This window comes from Haemaphysalis longicornis, unplaced genomic scaffold (assembly GCF_048455015.1).
Source record: "Haemaphysalis longicornis isolate Haplotype H1 unplaced genomic scaffold, Haemaphysalis longicornis Haplotype H1 scaffold_3, whole genome shotgun sequence".
NCBI lineage: Eukaryota > Metazoa > Arthropoda > Arachnida > Ixodida > Ixodidae > Haemaphysalis > Haemaphysalis longicornis.
Genome location: NW_027526335.1, coordinates 223,710,449 through 223,734,484, shown reverse-complemented (window position 1 = coordinate 223,734,484; position 24,036 = coordinate 223,710,449). Strand labels below are relative to the sequence as shown.

The 24,036-nt window shown below is 50.6% G+C and overlaps 1 protein-coding gene across 3 annotated transcripts in view; it reads left to right on the top strand.

The window, feature by feature from the left end:
• Positions 1–24,036, top strand: part of LOC144176010 (DENN domain-containing protein 2A-like) — a 94,867-nt gene that overhangs the window by 31,371 nt on the left and 39,460 nt on the right. For all 3 annotated transcript variants that reach the window (XM_077705106.1, XM_077705107.1, XM_077705105.1), the window contains 7 exons: positions 6,457–6,527; positions 6,593–6,736; positions 12,204–12,292; positions 16,917–16,986; positions 17,687–17,776; positions 21,229–21,366; positions 22,411–22,467. In XM_077705106.1, coding sequence (XP_077561232.1) covers positions 6,457–6,527; positions 6,593–6,736; positions 12,204–12,292; positions 16,917–16,986; positions 17,687–17,776; positions 21,229–21,366; positions 22,411–22,467 — 659 coding nt within the window. The remainder of the gene's footprint in view (positions 1–6,456; positions 6,528–6,592; positions 6,737–12,203; positions 12,293–16,916; positions 16,987–17,686; positions 17,777–21,228; positions 21,367–22,410; positions 22,468–24,036) is intronic.

Below are 24,036 nucleotides of genomic sequence, written 5' to 3'. Positions count from 1 at the left end.
CGGTCTCTGCAGGCACCGCTGGTGGCGTGTCCCCAAGGAGCACTACTCCCTGCCTGGCTCGTACAGAAAGGGCGGCCGGAACACCATCGGGTAGCCAGGCCGTTATACTGCCAAGATGCTCCACCGTGAAACAAATTCTACTGCAGGCTCAACTAGAGGCAGTGGCTGTAAGAGTTGTGTGGTGGCAGAGACAGGGAACTGTATGCGCAGTGGGTACTTTTCCTGGCTAGCGGCAACACAAAACAGAGTTTGAAGGAAGTTGAAGGTGAACATTTGGCAGAAATCTGTCGGTTTGGGAAGTTACAAATGGGAAATATAATTACAAACCAATCGTGCAGGGTATGGAGACCCGACGTTTCAGAGTCGGCTCAGCTCCTTCTTCAGGGGCGACTGCTGTGCCGTCGTTGTAGCCTGTCAGTGCTGTGGGTCTCTCGCAAAGCCCCTCGCTGAGGAAGGCAGCCGGTGTGTGTACACAGACAGGAGCATTCCAAGCAAGCCATTTAGGCTCTGGGGAGGCCTCATCTTCCAGTTCGTTTCCATCTCGAGGATGGCTGTTTCGGCAAAGTCAGTTTTGTGGTCGGCCGACTTGCAGCGCTTGTCCGTGGCGCTGCGTTCTCTGTTCTGTTTGCTGGTGTCATTTTTGTGCTGCCTATTCCTTTTGACTCCACCGATATATGAAGAGGGGCACTTGGCGCAGGGAATGCGGTAAACCACTTCAGGAGCTCTGTCCATTGTCGCGTGGTCTTTAGGGCGGGGGATTAGGTGGCCCGTGACGGCTTGTGGACGATGAGCACCCCTTGTCTCTTGAACATGCGAGCCAATGCCTCGCCAGCTGCCGTGACGGAAAAAAGAAAAGAAGGTAACATGTTGAAAAAACATCACCGTTGGCAAACCGCAAACTACGTCAGCATGCCTTCTTATCTAGAGGGGGCTGACTAGGCATCCTGAGCACGACCATGTTGTCAGGATGTGAAAGGAAGTTTTTCTCTTTTTGCATCTTGATAATGTGGTCACTCAAGCTGCCCTAGTCATCACCCTCTAGATAAGAAGGCACGGCTGCATGAAGATGTAGTTTGCGGTTTGTGGTCGGACTTTTTTTTTTGTTTCCCCCCATTATGGTACATGGGACGTTATGACATGTCTAGCTTCGCGACTGAGGCAATGCTTCCTTGACAAGAAGTTGTTTACTTCGGAAACTTGGGTTAATTTCGGTCTCGGCTCATTAGTCTTCAGATTCCGTTCCCTTCAAGACTAGCCCTTCGCGGAACCCATATTTAATATTCGTGCATGTAACTTGCATCGGAAGTGCGCTTCAAAAGAAATGAGAGCAGTTCCACTCCATGGGAAAGCTGTCGGAAGTGCAGAGCTGGAATTCGCCACCGTTTTCCTTGTGTTGTGTTTTGCAATGCCACCTGTATAGGTTGCATTTACTGGTGGGGCATGCGTGCGGGCAACCCTGTGTTTGTGCTGCCATGTGTGGGCCGCTGTGTGTGTTACGTTGGGCTCCATGAAATGGCGGTACTTGGCCATGCTGGCGCCTGACGGAGCACAGTGCGGGACAAGAGTGAGAGCTGTTCGATGTTCTAAACTGCGCTCCACCAAATGCAAAGCAATATCTTGACGCCAAACACTGTCCCGTGCACCAGCCTACGACCTTCCCATCGCCAGACACGGTTGAAATCACCCTGTGATTAAGTTAGAGGAGTAAAAACTTGGGACCCTTGCACCTGCGTCGTGATGCACCAAGTGCTACGGAAAGCCTGTTGCTTCTTTTAAGGGGCCATGCAGACAAAACACAAGTTTGGTTCATTCGACAGAGTGCCTCGTTAGAATCATACTGACACCACTTTTAACATGGACATCGCTCAAATAAGCTACATAATTAGGAAAAAAGGGAATGGCCATGCAACCCACTAGCTCATTTTCCGCAACAGAACCCATGATGTCATAGGCCCTGCTGTTCGATTGGCTGAGGCCGGCAAAAGCAAATGCAAATTAAGCAGGGCTTATGAGCTTGCCTGATGAGCTATTTGCACTTAAATGTAGGGCGCATTCTTTTTACAGCAGTAAGAATGGTGAGGTGAACAAGTAAACTTCCAAACGAACACGTAAACACTGCAGTGCGGCACTTGCAGGCTTACACCGCTAGCAGAGCCGTCGTGAAACAACACTGACCAACTGACACAAGCAGCATGGTCGCTTACGTCACCATGCTTGTCGAGTCATAGCTGCACTCAAATTTTTCCTTTCCAAAACTTGGTCTAAATAAGTAGACTATGCTGCTAACATCACCATGGCGAAATCCTACACTTCGTAAAGTACCTCCGAGGAGACGACTTGTGCACCTGGCGAAGAGTCGCCAAACAAGTTCCGAGCGGCCTGTAACGGAGCGGCCTGCAAATTTTGAAACTCTTTTTCTGTGAACTTGTACAACACTTGTACAGTGTGTTGTCTCGCTTGGAGTGTACAGGGTGTCTGAGCTATCATGCACCAGGATTTAAAAAAAGAGTAATGGCATAACTTGAAGAAAACCTAGTGCATAATGTTTGCAGTACTGTGGAGAAGCGGGCAGCATTTCTTTCGTTAATGAGACCTAACTAATTATTTGTAATTAATTATCTAACTTGAGAAGTACTGTCCTAATCACTAAGGTGTCAATGAGGCACTTGTAGGTATCCATGAGGGGCATCTAATGGCAGTATTTTCAGCGACGAACTAATTTGTACTCATTTATTCTGACTGATAAAGAAAACCCGCGAAATATGAAAAATTCCACGTGACGGCGCCTCCGCGCACATTAGCGCGCACCGCAAAGCAGTGCCCTCAAGCAGGCTGCCTCTAAGTTAGCCAGAATGAAATAAACAAAAGAAAGAAAGAATAAATCGCGACCGAGTTTGTGCCTTATCTGCACATGCGCCCCGCGAATCTTGCTGTTGCTGCTGCTTCCATGCATGCCATTATCAAGGTGATGCGCTGTCTCTTCAGGCGGGTGACAGGCGAAGCAGTTGCTTTCAATCAGCTTATTTGGGGACGCTACTTTACAGTGCGCGCGGAAGCGCCATTTTGTGGTATTTTTCATATTTTGCGGGTTTTCTTTATCAGCCAGAATAAATGAGTACGCAATTAGTTCGTCGCTGAAAATACCGCAGTTAGATGCCCCTCATGGGTACCTACAAGTGCCTCATTGACACTTCAGTGATTAGGACAGTACTTATCGAGTTACATAATTAATTACATTTAATTAGTTAAGTATCGTTAACAAAAAATTACTATCCACAGTACTGCAAACATTACGCACTAGGTCTTCTTTGCGTAACGCCATTGCTTTTTTTTTAAATCTTGGTGCATGATAGCTGGGACACCCTGTAGATGCGTGGTGCCCCGGTCAGCCCTTAACTCGTTCGCTGCCGCCGGAAAATTGACTAATTTTAGGGGTCCAAGAAAACATTTTTTTCCTACTAAAAAATTGGTTAGGCACTAATTGCAGGAGCACAAAATTCAGATTATTTAACGGCATTTCCAATAATACCAGTTTTTTAAAGGTTTTTATATATCATAGTTGTAAAAAAAATATCAAACCAAAATTTTTGTCAAGTTGTCGAAAAAAATGATGAAAAAGGAGTTGTGTATATCAAACCACCGGTAGTAGAAAAAAAATTAGAATATACATTTTGTAGAAAAACATTTCCAAAACACGCCCTAGAAAAAATGTCGACTTGCGCGGAACAGTTTGTCAGATATAAAAAAAAAATGTTAGCATGCACGGTGCTCGTGTCATGTGGTGAAGCCCAACCTCCAATTCAAAATGTGCAATTTCGGGTGGTTTCCTGGAATAAATCTGGCAGTTTGTCATTATCAGAGGCACCAATTTGCCCCCACATAATGTAAAAACATCTTGTCAATGGCTGACTTTGCATTTACAGCGAGCACAATATTTGGGACAAGCACGCGATGCGGAAAATAACATGCATGAAGTTGAAAACGGAACGCCGTGGCTGACGCTTGTTTTTGTTCACGGTCAGTTATCTCTCAAAACATAAAGCTGAGCTTTATTATCATCTTCTTACTCGCAATTGTAGCCTTGCTCGCAAAAATGAGGTATGATGAGCTAGAATCGTGCCCTGCGATCTTTGGCCAAGTAGCGGTTGCGCGCTGAAAAAGATCAGCACAACGAGCCTCCTCTATTGCAGTGCCACCTAACATTTTTCAAATGAAACAGTACAAAAACTTATCAGAGACTCCGTCCGAATAGACAGTTCAACTAAGCAGCAACATTAGACACCCGGATATACCCTCGCACGGAAACGAAACTGGAAGGCGAACAGCTGGCAGTGTAAGGCCGGTTTGAAGCGCTGTCCTCGGCGGAACAGATATCTAGCGACTGGATGTGACGTTTTGACTTGCATCTGAAGTTCTTATCGCAGAAATTGGGTTAGGGTGGGGGAAAATCAGGAGCGCCGTGCTTTGTTCGAGGATCAGTCGCGGACGCTTCAGGCACCATGGCAGGTAGCCTTGAAGTTGGGTAACTGCGTAGTAGCGCTAAATATGAATTTCACGATGCAGAAACGAAACCGAAACTGTTGTAAACTGTTTGCAAATGGTCCTGGGGTAAGTAGAACTACCACAGTACTTAGAACAACGTGCGCAAAGGCAATAAAACGGCCTAAAATCATAAAGTAACTTTGCAACCAGGCACTGCTTAACATTTTCAGCCGATTTCTGGGATTATTACTGTCAGAGCGCGAACCTGATGATTGAAAATTGTTTGCTAGTTCCCCATTCACGCCCTGATAGCAAAAAACAAGCGCTGGTGCAGAGTAATTAGGAGTTGCACACATTCTTCGTTGGTAGCCATGACGCGAGATGACCACGCCCCTTTTCCACACCCAGGTGATTCAAAAGCGTGTCAAAAATCACGTTTCCGTTGCAAAAATGAAAACAAAACTGATTTTGAAAGGCCATTTTCTGATCTAACTCCGAACAGCTTTACGTGTTCGAGAAACGGCTGGAACGCTATGAAAAAGCGCTCCTGAAAGTATTGATCAAATTGATCGATTTTGATAGGCGCGGTAGCGAAAGAGTTAATGCAGCGTTGAAGGTGCTTGATGCTGTTCACACTGTAGACATCGGCTTCTTGGCCAGCAGGACATTACGCACCAGCCCGGTGGTGAGCCCTGGTGCTGAAGCAGGCCACTTGTCCTTCGAGCACCGACCAGCGCACGCATCTTGGTGCTGTTGGTGTCCTGAAGGTTGCCTTGCACACCCGTGTAGCTCCTCGATGAAAGGTGCCTCCTTCAGCGCTGACCTCGCATAGCCCAGCCGTTTTCAGTGACGCAGAAGAACAGCGAACAAACGTGCGGCATATGGGGCACATGGACACTAGGGCGCACCAGCGGCATGGCAGCAGCACTTGTGGCCCCTCCCAGTTGTTCTCCTTCACAGATGCCTCGGAAAGAGCATCTGCATTATAAAAACAGCAAACAAACAGAGCGCTGCCGTATCCACAGCAGAAGCGCCTGGCAGGGGCCCCCCCAAACCAAAGTGTATACAATGGCTCACTCACTGCTCCCATGGCCCTGTCAGCAGGCAGGTCAGCAGGAACGCAATGTTTGTGGCCCTTCTGGAAGCTCTGTACAGGGCGCACCAGATTCCTGGCCGCTGGGGCCTGGCTGGCAACGAGCAAGCCGACCAGGCAGCTCGGCTGTTTGAAGCAGCGTCGATATTGCCCAGCGTCAATATTGCCCAGTCGATATTGCCCGTCGATACTGTCCAGGATTGGGAACCAACCTCAGCTCTGTCAGCCAAAATGGCATGGGGGGTGTTGCACCAAACCCCACCTGATGCAACCAAGGATAGGCACTCCAACCACAAAAGCAGGTCTTTTGTCCTCGACTCACAATGGGCCACACATGTGGCATGCAGTCCTGGCGGACAGCCACTGAGAGCGCCTTTTGGTCAGGCATGAGCGGATTGAGTGTGCAGCCAGGACACAAGAAAGGTTGGATACCGCGCACATTCCAGGCACACGTTTTTATCTGATACCCCTGTGCTCAACGGCGCTGGAATTGAAGGTGTCAATTATTTGAGGCGAGTTTGTTGTTCAAAGGTAACATCAGGTTGCGCGTATCAGTCGCTGTCTCGCCATTTGTAGTTTCTCTGTAAGCAACTTGCCCAACACTCCTCTGGTGCTCGTATGGCCTTTGCTTGCTGGACAGTGGCGCTGCAGGCCTTAGCTGCCCTTGTGTTGCCAGTGTGTGGGGTGATGTTTGCTGCGCTGGACCAAGGGATGCTATCTTGGGGGTGCTGTGGGACATGGTTGAGCGCTGTGAAGAGGAGTCGCAGCCAGCGGCCAGGGTAAGCGGGCAGGCCGGCACACCTGTTCCCTGGCTGCTGGAGGGGGTGCTGGGCCGTGGCCGTGCCCTGGTGGACGCGTTTCTCCTCCCTCTCCTTGTGCAGCGGACAGCGGCAGCGAGGTGTCGGCGAAGGACCTGGAGAAGCGGCTGGTGTACGTGCGCTCCGTCAAGCGGGTGAGTGGTGCGGGGAGGCAGGCCGGGCGGGCGGGGCCCTGAAGGGAGTGCTGCTGCGGCCGCAGGCGGCCCTGTACCCCCCGGAGGACCCCGCGTGCTGCACGGAGGCGCCGGGCCCGCTGCTCGAGTTTGCGCTGCTGGTGGGATACCGGCCCCTGGCGGGGGTGGGCACCCCACAGCCGGACGTGCTGCACCACTTCCCCCCTCAGGTGGGCTGCTGGTGGGGGGACGGGACTCGTCTGCTGGAAAGAAGTGTGCGCAGCAGGCAGCAGCATTAAAAGCTCTTCGAGCAAACCAAGCGGCCTTTTGTGGGGCACGTGTGCTGGACACACAAGCACTGTTCCCACGCCCCGAGCATGGAGAAACAGTCGGCTGCTTCATTGGCCTCCTCCCGTGCGAGTGAGGACCGCGTGTGGGCACAGCCTGGAAGACACAGCCACTGGCAGGGCAAGTGGCCGGGCATGCCCTGGGGTTCGGGCACTGCAAAAGGAAGCACTCAACATCGGGCTGTGGCAGCAGGGAGGCCCACACTACGTGTGCACTTCTTGCTTCAATGCGCGCCACATGTTTTTAAACGCAGTCGCAGATTTGGCCGCAGCTTTTTTTGCAAAGACGACCTTGTTCAGTTGGCAAGAACGAGCCTTTCTGGCTGAACCAGCTGGCAACCACTCAGCTCTATTCCTGCAGCCACGAAGGACACCTTAAAAAGGCCGGCATTGTTGAAAAGCTTTCAGCTTCTCGCTCCACAATGCCAGCAATGACCACGGCATTGAACTGGAATTTTTTTCGGTTTTGGTTCGGGTCTGGGTTCAGGCCTTTTGGGTTTGCTTTGTAAGCACCATTCCATTCTGGTTCAAACTGGTTCAACTGGTTTGAACGAGTTCAGAGAAAAAAAAGCGGGAGTGTTTTATTTTTGCAGTGTGCTGCATTCTTGTTTCTTTGTGCCTTTGTCAGTTATTTATATAAACAAATTGATAATGTAGGATTTTTTTGGGTAAATGTTGACTAGGCCAACTTGGCTGTACAATCCACCGCAAAGTGTTTTCCATGGGAGGCCAACCACTGCAACACTAACTGGTGCAAAATTAAAGGTTAGCAGGAACACTTAAGGCTGGGGACGTCTGTGAGTATGGAAGCATTACTCTTTATGGCCGCGAGTTTGTATTTAGTCATGTTAGTCGAATCAGTCGTTCGAGTTTAATTTTGTTCTTGGCTCGAAGCCCACAGTTTTATAAACCGCAGTTTCTTTCTTGAGGAAAACAACAACAAAGGCTCGACATAGCCGCCATGCCACCACCTTTTGCTCCATTCCCGACCAGTGACGGGCCACACCTAGTCTCCAAATAATGCCTTCTTGGCAGCCTCTTTGGTGGGCAGGCAACTTTTCTGGACACCACAGGGCCTGCCTGTGCGCCATCTTTTTGGTACCACCAAATCTTGCCACATGCATGCGTACACACGCATGTGCACGCACACACTACACGCAAACATGCGCGCACATGCACATATTTTTGCTCAGGTATGGAAGTAATGCTTTCACAGTGAAAAGAAAATTGGTTGGTCTGCTACGCTTTTCATGTACCTATACACCATTTTCCATAAGCAGCCGGGAAAGGAGGAAAATACTCGCAAACCAGTTCTCTCGGCGGCCCGCGCGCCTTCCGCTTCCGCCGAACCAGCGTTGCCTGTGCGCACTGGGCTGCTAACATCGCTCGGCGTGGTGCTCTGCTGCGTAGTTGAGGAGTGTTTCGCACCGTGTGCTTAGTTTTTGCGGAACTTTCAACTGTTTTAGCCTCTGCTGCGATGCCGGTCAAGGCACAAACGTCGCTTGGTCAGCACTGTGCGGGGGTGGGTTATCGAACAACCAGAGAAAGCGAGAAAAAGTCGCCGACAGCACGCATCTGCACAGCACTGTCTGGAGAAAATGCAGTGCGGTTGCGACGTGTTTTTGCTGCATCGCTTCCCAACAGACACCGAATTGAGATATCGGTGGACGCCGTTGATAAATCGCAACTGCGACTTTGTACCAACGACCAACTCCAGGGTTTGTTGGGGGCACTTCGACGGCAAGCAGACGGAGCAAAATCCATTTATCATTTGCAAAGCTGCGACAGGGAACAGAACCCCCTGAAATGTTAGAAGTAACTTTGACCTTTACAATACAGCATTGATTGATTGGTTGATTGATTAATTGATTGATTATGGGGTTTAACGCGCCGACGCTTCATAGGTGATGAGGTGCGCCGTAGTGGAGGGCTCCGGATTAATTTTGACCACCTGAGAATCTTTCACGAGCGCCAATACAGTACAACATTACGATAACTTCTGGTTCCTTGTAGTCAATTTAAAATACCATATATTGTTTGGTCATTATAGACGATTGGCATTAAGCAATCCCCTTTTCATCTAATCTAACCTTTAAAATCACGGCGTTTTGTTTACTTTTTTTCAGGCGAATGCATTACACTACCAAACGATATGAAAAGATAACTTTCTCCATCGCACACTGCTGGTCGATAGCAGGATAAGCAGGCAGCCGAATGTGGAAACGCAGCTCGAGATACGTGAGCGCTTCGTTTGGAAAATAGCTCAACCTGTTCACAACACGGTCAAAGGAAAAGCTTCTAATCCTTTTGCGTTGTCACGGAATCTAAAGTACTACAATTACAAAGCAGTTACTGTTGATCACGTAAAGCATTTGGTGCAAGCAGCGGTTCCACAAAGGTGGGCTCCGAGCGACAGGCCACATGTGCTGCGCAGAGTTAGGTCAATAATAATCACGATCATGATCAACCAATATTAACTCGCCCGAACGTCGACCCTTTGGCTTAACCTTCGAATAGTAATTTGACTGGTTGTGCGGTCGTGTTATTTTTCCACCCAGGTAATTTCGTTTCGTCAGTAACTGTCATAAGTCTAGTTAAGAAAGATTATATTGCAGTGCAATGTCAACAGCGTAGCAATCGCCTCGTCGAAAGTCCATTGCGAGCGCGGATCAGCGCGACCCACATATGCTGTGTGTGCTCCGCATTCGCCGTCCGCACTTCCGTAAACTCTCCCTCGTGGACAGGGCTACTCTAGTCGCCGCCAGGCTGGAGCCTGCGGCCACCCCGACCCCTTAAACCTACTGCAAATAATAAAACTCTCTCTCTCTCTCTCTCTCTCTCTCTCTCTCTCTCTCTCTCTCTCTCTCTCTCTCTCTCTCTCTCTCTCTCTCTCTCTCTCTCTCTCTCTCTCTCTCTCTCTCTCTCTCTCTCTCTCTCTCTCTCTCTCTCCCCCTCCCTCCCCCCCCTCCGTAAACATGACTAATCGGTGAACATAACAAGTACGGTGGCATTGAAAACACGTATTTACTCCCCGTTATCGATTTCTATGTCAGTTGGTGCCATACCGGTGCGTTTGCATCGCGGAACTGCGGAGCGCCACCAACAGTGCTAGTGCTGCTCGCAGCAGCCGGGGTCGGCATCTTCCGCTCTGGCAGCAAATTAGGACCTAAAATCCATCCGCAGATGGTGGAAACAAAACAGAACACAGACACACACAAGCACTGCAACCGCCAACTTAACGCCAAACCACTACAGTTCACTCGGTAATGCACAGGTACCGAGCAGACGCACGGAAAGAATGGAGCGCTTAGCAGCCCAGTGCAGCGGTTTTGGTGGTCGCTTCATGGACGGTGACAGCGTCTGGTCAGGAAAAGCAAATGGCGGCGCCCACCTCTAGCAAGAAAAATGGTGTATAGTTTCAACAACATTCTATTTTGACGCGGGACCATTAGCCATGCAAGAAGTGGAAAGCTGTCCAGCAGCGGTGCCGACCTCCACCTGGCAAGCGTGTACGGGGATTTCATTCCCCCCGCCTTCCACCTGCTGATGACTGGTTGAAGGAAGGAACGGTTGTGATGACTCGCTGAGTGTGGGGAAACAGCAGCGACAGTAACTTGCTAATGACACTTGAGCAACAGGTGACAGCGGTTGGTTTCTAGTAAGGATGGGTTAGTGAATGCAGAAGCATTGGTAGTGGTCACTGGTACTACAAGGTAGCACAGCGGGAGAGAAGGTATTGAGTAATGCTATTGGATATTCTCTGCATCAAACCAGTTGATCACCCTTTTTTTCTTTTAGTTTAGTTGCTTCCTACCGTCTTACCTAATACAAATACAAAATATGCCCTGAGCAACTATTTACTAAATTCAGTGTGAGATGTCAATTTTATGCAAGAAACAGCACAATACGAGCATAAAGAAGGACATTTTATACCTGAAAATTTTCCAGCTTTTGTGTGTGCAACTAAATGTTCTGATTGGTTGAGAGGGAGAGGGCCGCAAAATTTACAAATGCCAAGGACCCCAAATATCAAAGTTGGCCCAACCAACTTGATATTTTTACATTCACTCTAACCATTCCCGGAAGCGGTTCGGAACAGTTCGTTCGATTTATTCCAGTTTGGGTTCAGTTCCAGAATGGCGGAAAAAATGCGGGTTCGGTTCGGTTTTGATTTCAGACAAAAATTCCGGTTTGGTTCCTATTGTGGTTTAACACCCTGGCGGTGAAACAATAGAGGCCAGCACTGAAAATAGGGAGTTTTAGTGTAGCGGAAAGCACCACTTTAGCGCGCCCATAGCGTTAGCGGGCACGCTAACCGTAGCATAACGAGGCGCTATCCGTTCGCGATTGCGGCCCGCAAAACGTTAACGCTACAGCTAAAACGCTATACTAAAACTCTCTAATATTTGCGTTAAAAATAGGTATTGGTCTGTGAGCTGCATGTCACAGTGACACAATCGCACGGAGCTAGAGGCCACACTGCCGTTGCGCAGTCATGTGGCTGTGGTTGGGGGCCACGAGACGCACGAGGAAGATTCTGCGATGTCGCACAACAAACACTGGAAGGTGGCTAGGGAGTCGCCGCTGCCGAATATGTTTTCCTTAATACCCAGATTGTTTGTTTGAAGTTTGCGATAAAACTGGTGTCACGGTAATTGGTATGACAGAGCAGTTCTAACTTTTATTAAGAGCAAAGCTCTCTAGCAAGTCGTAATTTTTTATGTCCACAGTGAAAAATACCGAGAAATTGCCAAGCGTGAGCACAGGCCTCGCGGCTACCGCTGAGCAAAACCAAGAAAACGCTGAGCGCTCGTGCGTGCGTGCCTCACAGTGACCGCCCAGCGTTACCCACGTGCAGAGATTGGCCGGAATTGTGGCGATCGCCGGGCAGTTCGAAAAATCAAGGAAATACTGAGCACTCATGTGTGTGTGCCTTGCAGCAACTGCCCAGCGTCATTGGCACACGTTTGCAAGCCAGGCATGCCCACTTGGGAGATTGGCGAAACACTCCAGCTCGGGCCGTTATCATGGCAACACTTGCTCGGAACGACAGAGACAAGTCGTAGTCTCTCCAAGGTGGTGGGTTATCACTTCCCAGAAAATAAAGGAAGCTTGCACTTAAAGCGGCAACCATGGAGTGAAGGTCGTTATGGCAGCAGTGAAGAAGCAAATTGGCGGCAATTGTCTGCTTTCACATTGGTCGGGAAGTTTGCGTACAGCTTCGCTACTTCCAAGTCTTGCGCATTACTGTAAGCTTCCTTCATGTTTTGTCGTGTTGATGAGCACATTGTTCGGTGAGCAGCTCTGTGGACGGCAGAATGACCCTCTCTGCCCGTGTTCCCCCTCGCAGCTGGACTGCCCCGGCTACGACCCCGTGGTCGTCTCCCACCTGTGCATGCCGCAGCCGTTTGACTCGGAGGACGCGGCCGCACCCGACAGGTCAGTGCACTGGCAGGGCCTGTGGGGGGCTGTTCGAGCAGCACCTGAGGCAGGGGGGTGCTGGTGGAGCAGGAATCAGCTGGTGAAACCGCTGTTGGTTCACTCGGAACTTCGAAAACATCATGCGCAGCCTGTTTGGGTGCACTGCAGGACGAAGGCCTCTCTCATTGACCTCCAACCGCTCTTCTCTGCCTCGAATATTTTGTCCCTACATCGGGTTTTTGGCCTTCCCCTCATCCTAGTCCCGTCTCTTGGTATCCACACCCTGGTGGCCCATCGGTCGTCATTCAGTCTCGCTGCATGGGCCGCCCAAGTCTATTTCTTGTCTTGTTAATCAGAGCTACGATATCTTCTACTCAAATCTGCTCCCTGATACAGTAGGCTTGTTTTCTGTCCCTAAGTGTTACTCCAAGCAGTATTCCCTCCATGGCCTGTTGGGCCAACCTAAATTTGCTTTCTAGTTGTTTAGTAAGGTGCCCTGTTTCCACTACGTATGCGATCACTGTATGCACACTTTTGTTGCGTTCTAGTCTTTTGAGGGATAGAGGTAGCTTAGTGTTCATAATTTGTGAGAAACTGCCAAGTGCATGCCAGCCCACTCCTCTTCTGGGCCGGATCTCTTTCTCGTGGTTGGGATCAGCACTGACCACCTGTCCAAGGTAGTTATGCTCTTTAACTTGTTCGAGTGTTTCATTACATGCACCCAACATGATTATTTATGCTAGAGCAGGTACGTGCTAGTGTGGCTACATGCACAGATTCCTTGCGTGCACCATGGTGTTGGAATGGAACGAACATCGGAACCGAAAAATAAAACACAAAAGAAACAATATTTTTGGCCGGAACAAAGACGAAAACGGAACATCATTTATTAACTCGTGCAGGAGCGAAACAGAGAAAAAAAATCATTTTGCTTTAAAGGTGTTTCAGGATTCATTTCAACTTCCATGCAGCGAGAGAGAGAGAGAGACAAAAGTGTTTATTGTGCATTAGGTGCGGGGTGCTCCCTTATTTCAGGCGTCCATGCGCTATCTTGGCTCAACTGGCCCTCTCGACCAGCAGAAGTTGATCTTGAGGTAGGGAGGTGGGCGGCAGTATCCCCCACTGCTCAACAGACGGGGAAAGGGGATGGCAGGGCTGGGTTATTGTTGCACTCCCATAGAATGTGCTTGAGAGTGCCTGGCTGGTTGCATTGGGCGTCGAATTGTGTTGGGAGTAACAAGTGCATCCTCATGCGATGGGGAAATGTGCGAGTCTGTATCAGTCGGAGTGTGGTTTCTTGGTTCTCTGTGAGCCCCGGGTGTGGTGCTGTTCTACCGTGTACATTTGTGGAATGCTGTGAGGGGCATGGGCTCCCGTGTCTCCTCCGCGGCCGGGTGGGCGAGATCTGGGGCCGTGAGATGGGTGTGCTTGTTGCCTGTCACGGAGGAGTGGGCCGCACCGTTGCGACCTTCCTGTCCATCTTTCTGGGATGCCTAGCGTCACGGGTGCCGCCCAGCCTGGTGGGGAGCTGCAGCATGCCTCTTGTGAATCCGTGACTGTGGTGGTAGTGCTTGTTCGCGTCAGGGCGAGAGCGGTGGCAAGTACTTTCTTTTCTTTAGCTGGTGCTCGTGCAATGGACGCACTGGTCAGGTGTTCCGGTCCGTCTGTCACCACAGCCACCATGCCCTTCTTTGCCGTTGTAGTGGGCTGCGTCGGTGTACGCCGTGGTAGCACAGTTTGGGAATGAATCTTGTCTAGTGCTTTGGCGCGTTTCTTTGTTGCCCTGATGGTAGTTCGGGTGGCTATTTTTTAAGATTGGGCTGCAGTTTAATGGATTGACGCGAAGATTACAAGATGGCCTGTGGCTGGGGCTGGACTTCTCGTTCGCATGTGACCGAGCCATGCCCTTATAGTTTAGCCACGGTGTTGTGTAGCCCCATGTGGAGCAATTTGTCCGCCGATGCCCTCGTAGTGCTTGTTTTAGTGACTTCCGAATGAGCACGTCAAGCTTGTCCTGTTCTGTTTTGCTCAGGGTGACGTATGGAGCAGCGTGTGTTAATTGAGCGGTGTGACTGTGTCACCCTCTTTCATACCTCTGTGTCGGTTGTGGCCCTGCGTGTCATTTGCTCGGTGGTCTTTGTGAGTTATTGTGCAGCTCTGTTGTTCTCACCATCCGCCCAGATGAGAAGAATCTTGATAGTCTTGCTCGCCCTGATGTCATGCCTTTCAAGAGCGACTTTTGTCGATAGTATCCCTCCTCACCACAAGTAGCTCAGACTTTTGTGGCGAGCACGACAGCCCACAGTTCTTATCATATTGGTTCACAGTCTCAGCGGTGAGCTGGAGCACATCCTGCAATCCTCCTTAGGGAATCGGGGCGAGTCCAGAGGGTCATGTCGTCTGCATATAGGGCATGGCTCAGATTTGGTACCTTTCCCTGTTTCCCTGGGAGGCACAGTGTTGAAGAGCAATGGGGAGAGGATCGAACCTTGGGGGAGTCCCTTTTCAGCCGAGGGTGGGGGGTTTAGATCTTGAGGATGGCTCTGAGGTTGGCAAGAAAGTCAACGGTGTAGTTGTAGGCCCTCTCCTCGCATCCTGTGTTAGCCAAGTTTCAGAGGATTGCCTCATGTGCCACATTGTTGAAAGCAAGGTGGGAGACTGCACCGGCTCGCTGGCACAAAATCGCCTTTTGTCTTGCTGCTGTCCTCTCTGCTCTGGCAGGCCTGTTTCCATAATTTCTCCATCTGTTTCGATGGACAGTGCTACGCCTATAATTGTATGCTAATATGAAACTCTATGGTTCGAAGCTCCCCGTGCGGTTGCCGCGCGCGCATCTGACTGTGATGCAGATGTCATGGCCTTATTAATTCATTTACTTAATAAAATACCTGCATTTATCCTATGGCAATAAACATGAATAATCTCAAACATTGCATATACTAATAAACAGGAAAAAATACAGTGTTTGGTGTGTTCCCAGGCGAAAAAAACAATTGGAGGCCCAATCGGACTTGTTGAAAACACGATTGGGCCAAATAGAACCATTTGAAAATGCAAATGGTTCCATTTGACCCAATTGTGTTTTCGACAAGTCAAATTGGGCCTCCAATTGTTTTTTTCGCCTGGGTTCAGCAGCATACACAATAACATCAAAAGCAGCAGAATACAGCAGCTCACTCAACGGAAATATCATGTTGCCCTTGTGCACTAGTGCTACCAGAGCATAGCGGAAAACATTTCATGAGGGGTGTAAAGAAGAACAATGTCGAGCAGGGCATTCCTGTCTGTAATAATTTCATGAAAAATGCGTGGAATGCGTGCGCCATGGATATTCACCCAATTTTCTTCATCGGGATTTATCCAGCAAGGAGGGGAGGGTTGCTGGAGGTATGCTGATGTTGATTTGTTGCTGCTTCTCTCACACAGTCTGTTTTAAGATTAGTGTGGTAACTTGCACCAGCTGGTGGCACTGAACATATGAATTTCCATGTACACCCACGAGAGGCCGCGGCGGCAGCACTAATCAAAGGTAGAGCACGTGTCTTGTGGTGCCAGTGTGCGTACTTCCCCTGACGGTGGCTGTTGTGTCCTCGCTGCTGCGCGCTATGTTCATGGGTGGGACCGCCCACCACAAATAAACACAGAGAAAAAGTGCAGCGGGGCCTTTTAAAGTGCTTATAAGACTGAGCATTTTAAGCTTGCAGCAGTAGTATCACAACCGTGCCAGTTAGTAACAAAGCGCACACCTGGATTCTGGATTGCCTCAAATTTGTTCATAGGAATTGTAGTGTTTGGGTCCCAGACCAAGGTGGCGTGCTCGAGCATTGAGTGGACACACTCAGCACATTGGTTTATTGGAGGCTCGGTGTGTCCGCACCTAGCAGTTGTATACTTCAGCCCTATGGGGCGCCCCAAAAGAAATGGCGCTTGAAGGTTTTTCATCTACAGCGATGTCTCACTCAAACGTGGGTGCCAGGTTGAGGACTGCCAGCGTGTAGTTTCTGGGGACCAGGGTGGGACCTGGGACCATCATTTGCTGCGGCGCCATCTAGAGGTATGCGGCAATGAGTGGCTAGGTGCCCTCTGACTTTTTTTTTTGTCTGCAATTGAGCTACTTCATGAAAATTTTTACAAAACATTAATAAGTGTCACGTAATGTTCCTTAGAATAATTTCAAAATTGTCAATGTTTTTAACGTAGTTTTTCTTGTGTGCAAGCATGAAACATCATGGGACAAAACAGAAACGGGAACGAAAAGCAGTTCAGTCTGGCAGCCTGGTGTGCACAGATTGGGATTCCTCGGGGTGCGCTGAACAAAGTGCAGTGGCTTGCGGCCGACTGCTGTGCCGTTGGGTGAGGCAATGAAGGCAGGGTCAGCGTGGGGCATGTTGAAATTACGTGTCCTTGCATTGTCTCCATCGCTGCTTTTATTTGCGTGTGCTCCTGCTGGTGCCCATTACTGTGGCCCTTGCTGGGCAGGCATAACTTTCGGTGGCTCTGTCCCAACTATGTCGTGCTCTCATTGTGCTGGAGGCATTGGCTGGCGATGTTCGACTGCAGAAGGAAACTGCGGTGGAAAGGCCAGTGGGGCCAGGTTGGGGGAGGGGGCCGTGGTGCTGAGCTCGCCCTTGCTGTCGCCCAGGCGGCTGTTCTTCTTCACCCTGGTGCAGAACGGAGAGCGGACCTTCTTCCACTGCCTGCAAACGCCCAGGGTGAGTGGGCCCCGAGCCACAGGCCCTCGCTGTCCCCCCCGTCCCTTCCCAAGCTGCCTGGACGCTAGCGGGACGGACTGGTGCCCCTGAGGCTGCTGGGAGGGCCCAGTCCTCCAGGAAGGGCGTGCGAGCAGGTGGAAAGAGTTGGGACTAAAACTGATGCAAGTGCCTGGTGTAAGGTTTGTGCATGTGTAGGGTCCGTGGGCAGCTTCCAGAGCGCTGCAGTGTCAGCGCCTTCTTGCCAGTGAATTGCATTGTCCCAGTGCCTAGGAGCACAGAGCTAGACGAGTGCACAATTTCGCTCATGAGCCACGTCAGAAGAACGAGAACATAACAGGTTCAAAGAAAGAAGGGCCACTTCCAGCAAACTGGGCACATGTCAATCTGGGCTCTCTTACCTAGAGTCCTGATAAGTGTGAGCACCTTATCAGGGTGCTGCCTAGGGAGAGGAACTTTGCTTCTGCAGCCGCGTCCAGAGGGAAGCCCCAACTTGCAGTACATATGGGAAGTGGGCACGAAAGGAAAAACTCACGTGCAGTGCTTTAAACGGGACTGAGCAGCAACGAGGTTGGGCCATCCCGCTGTGTGGTGGTTGGTGGGACCCGTGAGACTTGGGCTCGGTGGCCAGGCTGGCACGGGGGTGCAGCCAGGGGTGCCTTGGCTGGGTGGTGTGTGGACAGCCCTCCCCTCCTCTGTGCAGGGCCCGGGGGGAGCCCTGGCAGGGAGCGTGCAGACGCCCGTGGTGCTGTGCCTGGCGACCAGGGTGTCTGCCCCGGCCTTCTACCACCAGGTCAGCAGCGGGGCCACTTGCTTTGTCGCACCTGCTGGTGGGGGGGGGGGGGGGGGGGTGTAGTAACTGTGCACTCAAGGGCAACTCTACTGAACTCAGTTTCGGAGCTCTGCACCTCCGCCAGCTGGTCCGAGTTTTGTGCTACCCATGGCACATCGTCTGCCACGGTGGCATAGCGTGGTGGGCCACCGCACAGTCGCTTGGGGCAGCTTTCTAGTGGCGCTGTTGGCAAGGTTGCACATCTATCATTCTTCCCGTCTGTGGTCTCTCCTCACAATAGGCGTAACCCATCATCATTACACGAGGCATACACACTGCGAGGAACCACCGTGGGTTCGAGCTAGTTGAGCACACTCGCGAGACGGAAACGCCGCCACGCCATCTCAACACCACCTGTTGGGCAGGTGGAGGCAAGGGAATATGCCCAGGGTATGCAGAGAAGGCACTTATCCCAGATACGCGGGTTACACGTAAGTACATAGTTCCCTTTAGGTGAAGTGAGCGCCTCATTGCCGCACTGGCCAGACGGTTCAGCGGGCAGGGCGCACCGATGTGCACACGCTGCCGGCCAGGTCAGCTCGAACGAGAAAGACACAGTCAGTCCACTCACAGTCAGTCCACTCACAGGCATGTACCGCACAGCATGATCGTCAAGTGTTAGGCGCGGCCTGTAGGTAAGCATCAGGACAAAGGGAGCAGCCTAAGGCACAAGCAAGCAGCCGGAGGCAGTGGTGGGCTTTTGCCAACGAAACAGAGGTGCTGCCGGGCTGTACAGAAAGTGTCACATACCTCATGCTCGTGCTACACGGCTGTTTCAAAGGCCTTCTGAAGGCCGTTGAACCAATTGTCTATCGACTGGCCCATTGTAAGTACATGGGGCGCAGTTGTGGGCGAGAGTCTAATTGTCAATTGAAAGTTAGCGTGTAGCACAGCCATTAGCCATCCTGGAGAGCGTCTCCCCAATCCGCCTCCCGCACGAGGCACGCATTGTACTTACAGGCGAGCAAGGGCTCACGTCCTGTTCAAAAAGAGCCAATGAGGTGAGGCTAGCCCCCCTAACAGGACGAAGCAACCGCCACGTGACCTTTTTTTATCACCATAACGGTTGTTACAGCCTCAGGCAGGAGTTCGAGAAGTCTGCGCAGCTCTACACAGTGGCCCAGCCGACCTTTCAGGAAGACGGTGAAAGCGCCGAGCAATTGCGCAATGGCAGCTGACGCAAGGATCCCACCAGCTTAACCATCTATCATCCTTCCAGTCGACGTTCCCGCACCACGTTTGTGCACTGCTTAAGTGGATATGCATGAGGTCATCTGTATGCAGTGACCCGCATGCATTGCTGATTGGTTGGCTAAGAATCGACTGTTGGTCCATATTCAAACTTTCTACGTTGCGTTTAACTCATATGTACGGGAGTTTCTAGGCGAGTGAGCATTTTCAGCGTAGTTTTAACTACCATGCCATCTTATCTCGGCCAAAAATGATGCAACACATTTGTAAAAACAGTGCTTTTATATGTGCCTTTATGCCTACGCGGCAGCACGACAGTTTTTGTTAATCTTGTCAATGCAAGGTCCCATTAACCAGCTTCAGGTGTAGAGTTCCTCAGCCCAACTTTATATGCATCGAGCTGGTCTCACCTTCTCCAGCCTTTGTGCTGTTTGCGGTGGATACGCGACATTAAATCACCAAAGATGAAAGTTCACCTTCCAGTTCAGACGCACGTACTCAACTTTTGCGAGCTCACGTTGAAGCTTTAATCCACAATTTAAAGGTGCACATGCTACGACTGAATTCATAAGGATCTGCGATGTCCTTTTTTATGTCTAGAACTCAAGAAGTCTGTTTGGCTGATCATACAAGGCACCTCTGCGAAAGGCAAATGAGGTTTCAATGAGGACATTTTAACAGCAGAGCTTGCGCTTGTTCCTTAAATTAAGAAACAACTCCTCCAGGAGGTGCCCGGCACAACCTTCATGCAGCTGCATCAGAGGACCTGGGCAGACTCTCGCTATGTGACGTCACTGCGCTTCGTGTGACTCTGCGCCGAGCATGTTGCTTACACTCCCGCAAAATGCGGGTTGGCCAAAGAAGTGTGTCACTTCCAAGGAAGGACAACCGCAGCGCAAGTGCCATTGTGTTGCTACTCGAGAACATCTGAGACGGGTACGATCCAACCCCAAGTATCGTGCCGAAGCCAAGGTAGACGCGGTGGCTTGGGCTTCCTCACTAAGTCTCGCTTGAGTGGTAGAAACACACTGCGTAGAAACACACCAAGGGTGTGACTCCCGATGCCGCTATGTGTGCGCTGGATCAAGCAAGCCTTAACAAAACCGGAATAAGCTAGGTCAACCCCCAGCTCCACTGCTTTTCCACCATGAGTGCATCATCATCCTCATCACCAGCCTGTCTACGCCCACTGCAGGGCCCTTCCCATAGATCTCCAATTGTCCCTGTCCTGTGCTAACTGCGACCAATTTATCCCCGCATGACGTCTTGATCTCATCTGCCCATCTAACTTTCTGCCGCCCCCTGCCACGCTTGCCTTCTCTAGGGATCCACTCTGTTACCGTTGATGACCAACGGTTATTTTGCCTTTGCATTACATGCCCTGCCCTCGTCCATTTCTTCTTCTTAATTTCTACTAAGATGTCCTTAACATGCGTTTGTTCCCTGACCCACTCTGCTCTCTTCTTGTGTGTCACCTATCATCTTCCGTTCCATTGCGTGCTGAGTTGTTCTCAATTTAAGCTGAACCCTCTTAGTGAGCCCCCAAGTTTGTGCCCCGTAGGTGAGTACCGTAAGATGCAGTTGCCATACACTTTCCTCTTCAGGAGCAATGGTAGGCTGCCATTCATTATCTGAGAATGCCTGCCGAATGCATTCTTATCCTTCTAATTATCTTTTTGGGGTCACTGCGAGCCTAAATAGGATGGCACCAGGTGGGTACCAACATTTGAGTTGTGAATTGTAATTGTATTTAGTAATCGTGTAATTTGATTTGAGCCTCGGCTTCTTCCCACCAAGAATTTTTTGGCGACTCGAAAGAAGAGTTGTCTACTTTTCTGGTTTCCTAGAAGGGAAAGGGTTGGGTGTGTTGGCACGTGCTGGTCACAATAAATTCAAGTGCTGACTGGATGAAGGACAAGGTTTGTTTTGGCTTCTGTGTTTTTAATCTGTACGTATAAACCGTTATAGCGCTTGTCCTGTCTCTGCTCTGTCTGGTGGGAGCCGGAATTCACTGCAGCTTCCACGGTCGGCATGCCCGCAGGCACCCGACTCGTGTGCATGCGTACGTATGAGGACCAGCTCTGGTGCCGCCATGCCAGTTGTGTTCCCCTTGCCCGAGGGGACCTTGCACTGGGGACCCCTTCGAGATTTTTGTGCTCCCAGCCAGTGTTGCCAGCACAGGAGGGCAGGGCCAACAGCGTGTGCTGCTGCTGCTGCTGCAGCTGCTGGGCCAGCTGGAGCGGCCCCTGCTGAGCCTGGACCGGGAGGGCTGGGAGCAGCTGCTGTCCCAGCTGGCCAAGCAGGGCCTGCCCTCGCCCGGCTGCCGCATGGTCTGCCAGCGGCTGCCGCCGGCCACCCAGGTGAGGAGGGGCTGTGCGTGGGGCTCTCACGGGAGGAGGAGCTCTGCTCACTGTGTGTGGCCGCTGGGCTCTTTCCCGCCAGAGGGGGTCACCAGTGCTCGCAGTAGAAGGAGCGATAACTTTCGCATGCCATAGCGACGAGGCTCAGCAGGAGGCTTGCTTGGACCAGGTGCCAGGGGAGCACTGCCACACGTTGCCCCGACACGCGCCACTGAAGGAATTGCAAGTAATGCGGGAACAAGGACATAAATACCTAAGTAGTCTTTGCTCTCGAGAATTCTATTTTAAACAAACTGTGCAGTGTTCTGAGAGTATTTACCCATTCATCTCACAAAGCTTAAAAATAAGGAATTAAATGAAGCACTTGCAAATGGTGAATACCATGCTTGACTGTGGTTGCAGATCCCCGTACAAGCGGAGCATTGATATAAGTGTGCAATTGCCTGAGCTGATGCTATAAATTTTGGTTCCCGCAATTTCTCAGTGCTGTAAGGGCTGGCTGTATGATGAGTGTTTGTGAAACCCCGTTAACAAAGAGTAAAAAAAGACAAAAGCACTGCTAATGAGCAAACTGATGAGCTATTAAAAAACTTCAATCATTGTAAAAACACAGCTCCTAGGCATGCAGAAGTACTACTCAAAACTTTCAAATATCAAAGTGAACAACAGAATATTCCATTTGGCTTTAAACTGAATACCACTATTTAAAACTGGAGGATATTTTCAAGGTATTTTGAAGTTTGAAGACTTCATTGCAGAGTTGGACCACATTTACTCAAGTCTAGGCTGGCCTCAATCCTAGACCGGCCCCCAAGGTTTGGGTGTTACCCCAGAATGTTGTTGTATCAGGTGTGCTACAACTGTCAGTGAAGGCGGCGATGTTCCCTATGTTCCCTGTGAGGGGAATGCAGGGACGGAACATGTTACGATGAAATGCTGTCTTCCGGTGTGCCCGCTAGACAGGATTAGGGTTTGGCGACAAAGCCCCCTGGGGGAGTTGCCAGCTGCACTGGTGGGGGGGTCACGAGAGCCCCTTCTGTGCAGGGCCGAGGGGACGTGGCCATCGCCTTCACCCGACCCCTGGACGAGCAGTTTGACTGGGTGAGCCCTTCTTTGCATCCCGGGGGGCCATGGGGGCTGGCTGCAGGGCAGCAGCTGGTTGGATTTTGTGGAGCCAAAAGGAACGATGAGCGAGCGGCAGGCTGTCATCCTGTTTATCGAAACGTAATACACGTGAGAGCACGGGAGCACACAAACTAAGACATGTCACAGTAGCTCAGACAGCGCCCATAAGTGCTGTGGGGCACTTGGCACCATCCGGTGGCCGTTGATTACGCGGCTTACCGTATTTACTTGCATAATGATCGCACTTGCGTAATGATCGCACCCCCTTAAGTGTGTCGTCCAATTTGGGTTTTTTTTTTTTATTTCCCGCGCAATGAACGCACCCTGAACTAGCCACAGCAATATGTCGTATGTGTGCAAAGTCTAGCTGGTGATGGTCGTGCGTACCTTTGTTTCCTTCCCTTTCGAAGAGAACATGGCTACGTTATTGCCGCAGACTTGCCCATATTGGCGGTATCGGCAAGCATGCGTTCAATATTGATGAGGAAGAAACTCTCACTAAATGGAGAAATATACTCGCAATACAAAGGGGGAAAAAAAAAAACGCTCTCAGGTTTTTGAGCCGGCAGCCATGTCTGTTTTATGTCCCACACTGTAACAGTGGCAGCCACTTATTCGTTGGACTGTTGGCACCTCGCAGCAAACTCGCACCGGCACGTTCGGTAATTCATGAAAACACGGCGTTTTGTGTCACTTTGCAAAGCGGCTGGCAGCGGTGTGCAGAGTTCTTATTGTGATTTTATTTATTATTTTTATTATGTTCACAAGAACTATCGCAAAAATTTTCACCCACAACTTTCTTGCGTTTTCTGTGCTCAAAAATGTTTTGCAAAATGTTTACCCCGCGCAATGAAGGCACCCCTAAATTTATACCGATTTTTTTTTAAAGAAAGTGCGATCATTGCGCGAGCAAATCCGGTACACAGCTCGGCCATGGCGGGCCACAACACCTGGGCTTCCCTGCAGTGCCCCCGTGCTGGCCAGGGAGCGTGGAAGGCAGGGCCTGCCACAGAGCTGCCTGCGCTTGGCAACGGCAGCCTCGAAATCCACCAAAAGTGGGCAGCGCGTCACAGACAGCTCACCGAGGGGCTCCAAAGGGCCGACACCTCAGTTTAACACCAACGTACGCTCTAACATACGCTACAAGGTTTTCCAGTTTGGCATCACATTTAGCATGCTTCTTTTTTTGGCAAGACGAAAGCTGTAACTGGTGTGATGATCAGTGCACTGTTTGTGTTACTAATTGTGTTGAGAACTTGCGCTCTACTGTGCTCTACTTGGGGGGAGCCTTAGGAGGACTCATTTGTTAGGGAGGGTGTGGTTTGTGAGCTGTGCCATGGCTGAGTTTAGCAGAGCCATCTGAGTGCTGAGTTTGTGTTTAGCTCCTTTGTTCAAGAGCGCCTTCCTGCCTTTCCTGTTGTGGCGCAAGTGCAGCTGGGTGTGAGACTCGTCCTTTGCTTCCCGGCCAGCTTGTTAAACTCGTCGCTGCACGTATGAGCAACTGTCCACTGGCATCTGCAGCTGCCAAAGCTGCCCCAGAAAGGG